This window comes from Hippocampus comes, unplaced genomic scaffold, assembly GCF_001891065.2.
Source record: "Hippocampus comes isolate QL1 unplaced genomic scaffold, H_comes_QL1_v1.1 C16703286, whole genome shotgun sequence".
NCBI lineage: Eukaryota > Metazoa > Chordata > Actinopteri > Syngnathiformes > Syngnathidae > Hippocampus > Hippocampus comes.
In genome coordinates this window covers 1-717 of record NW_017837046.1, presented here as the reverse complement: position 1 = coordinate 717, position 717 = coordinate 1, and the positions used below count along the sequence as shown (strand labels likewise).

The following is a 717-nucleotide window of genomic DNA, read 5'->3' as shown; positions in this document are numbered from 1 at the left end:
TTTTTTTTTCCTCCAAAAGGTTAATGAAACATGTTGCTGTGGTGTTGCCTGTCGTTGCTCGCCTTCAGTCAGTTGACCTCGAGCGCCAGTCCTGGAGTCAAGGTCAAACTGACAGATAAGGGCATTGAATATGGTAAGGGTTGCAGAAGAATCAAAGGCTGACAAAGCAGCACGTTTCATGATGACTTCCTCTAAAAGGCAGGCAGCTGGGGATCGCTTCCATCCAGAAGAAACTCCGAAGCATAACAATCCCAGATATATCCGGCACAGAGAGAGTGTCCGTCATCGGCAAGGTCCAGTACAGCTTGTCAAAGTAAGACAATCGACTGATCTGATGGAGATTGCCAAACGTTGTGTGGCCACTTCAGCATGTAATTCCCTCCAGTATGCAAACAGTGGCGGCGGGATTACCTTCCTCCACTGTGGACCTGGTGCCCGGGACCGGCGTCAGACTGTCTATTGGGAATGCCTTCATCAATATGAAGGGAAACTGGAGGGTCAAATACCGACGAATTTTGTAAGTGTGAAAAGATTTGTTGCGTTCACAAAACACTCGTTTCGCCTGCTGCAGTGTCACGTTTCATCCAAACAGGAAGGACAGCGGCTCCTTTGATTTGAGTGTGACAGGGCTGTCCATCAGCTCAGTTGTGGCGGTCAAAAGTGATGAAACGGGGCGACCCCAGGTCAGTAACGTCGACTGTACGGCGACTGTCGGCA

General features: G+C 49.7%; 1 protein-coding gene across 1 annotated transcript; it reads left to right on the top strand.

Annotated features, from left to right (window-relative positions):
* Positions 1–14: 14 nt before the first annotated feature.
* On the top strand, positions 15–713 carry LOC109508931 (bactericidal permeability-increasing protein-like; the record flags this gene model as incomplete). Its single annotated transcript, XM_019858856.1, has 4 exons — positions 15–133; positions 199–313; positions 386–517; positions 593–713. Coding segments are annotated over exons 1-4 (471 nt in total), but the record flags the coding sequence as incomplete, so codon positions are not given.
* Positions 714–717: the final 4 nt, after the last annotated feature.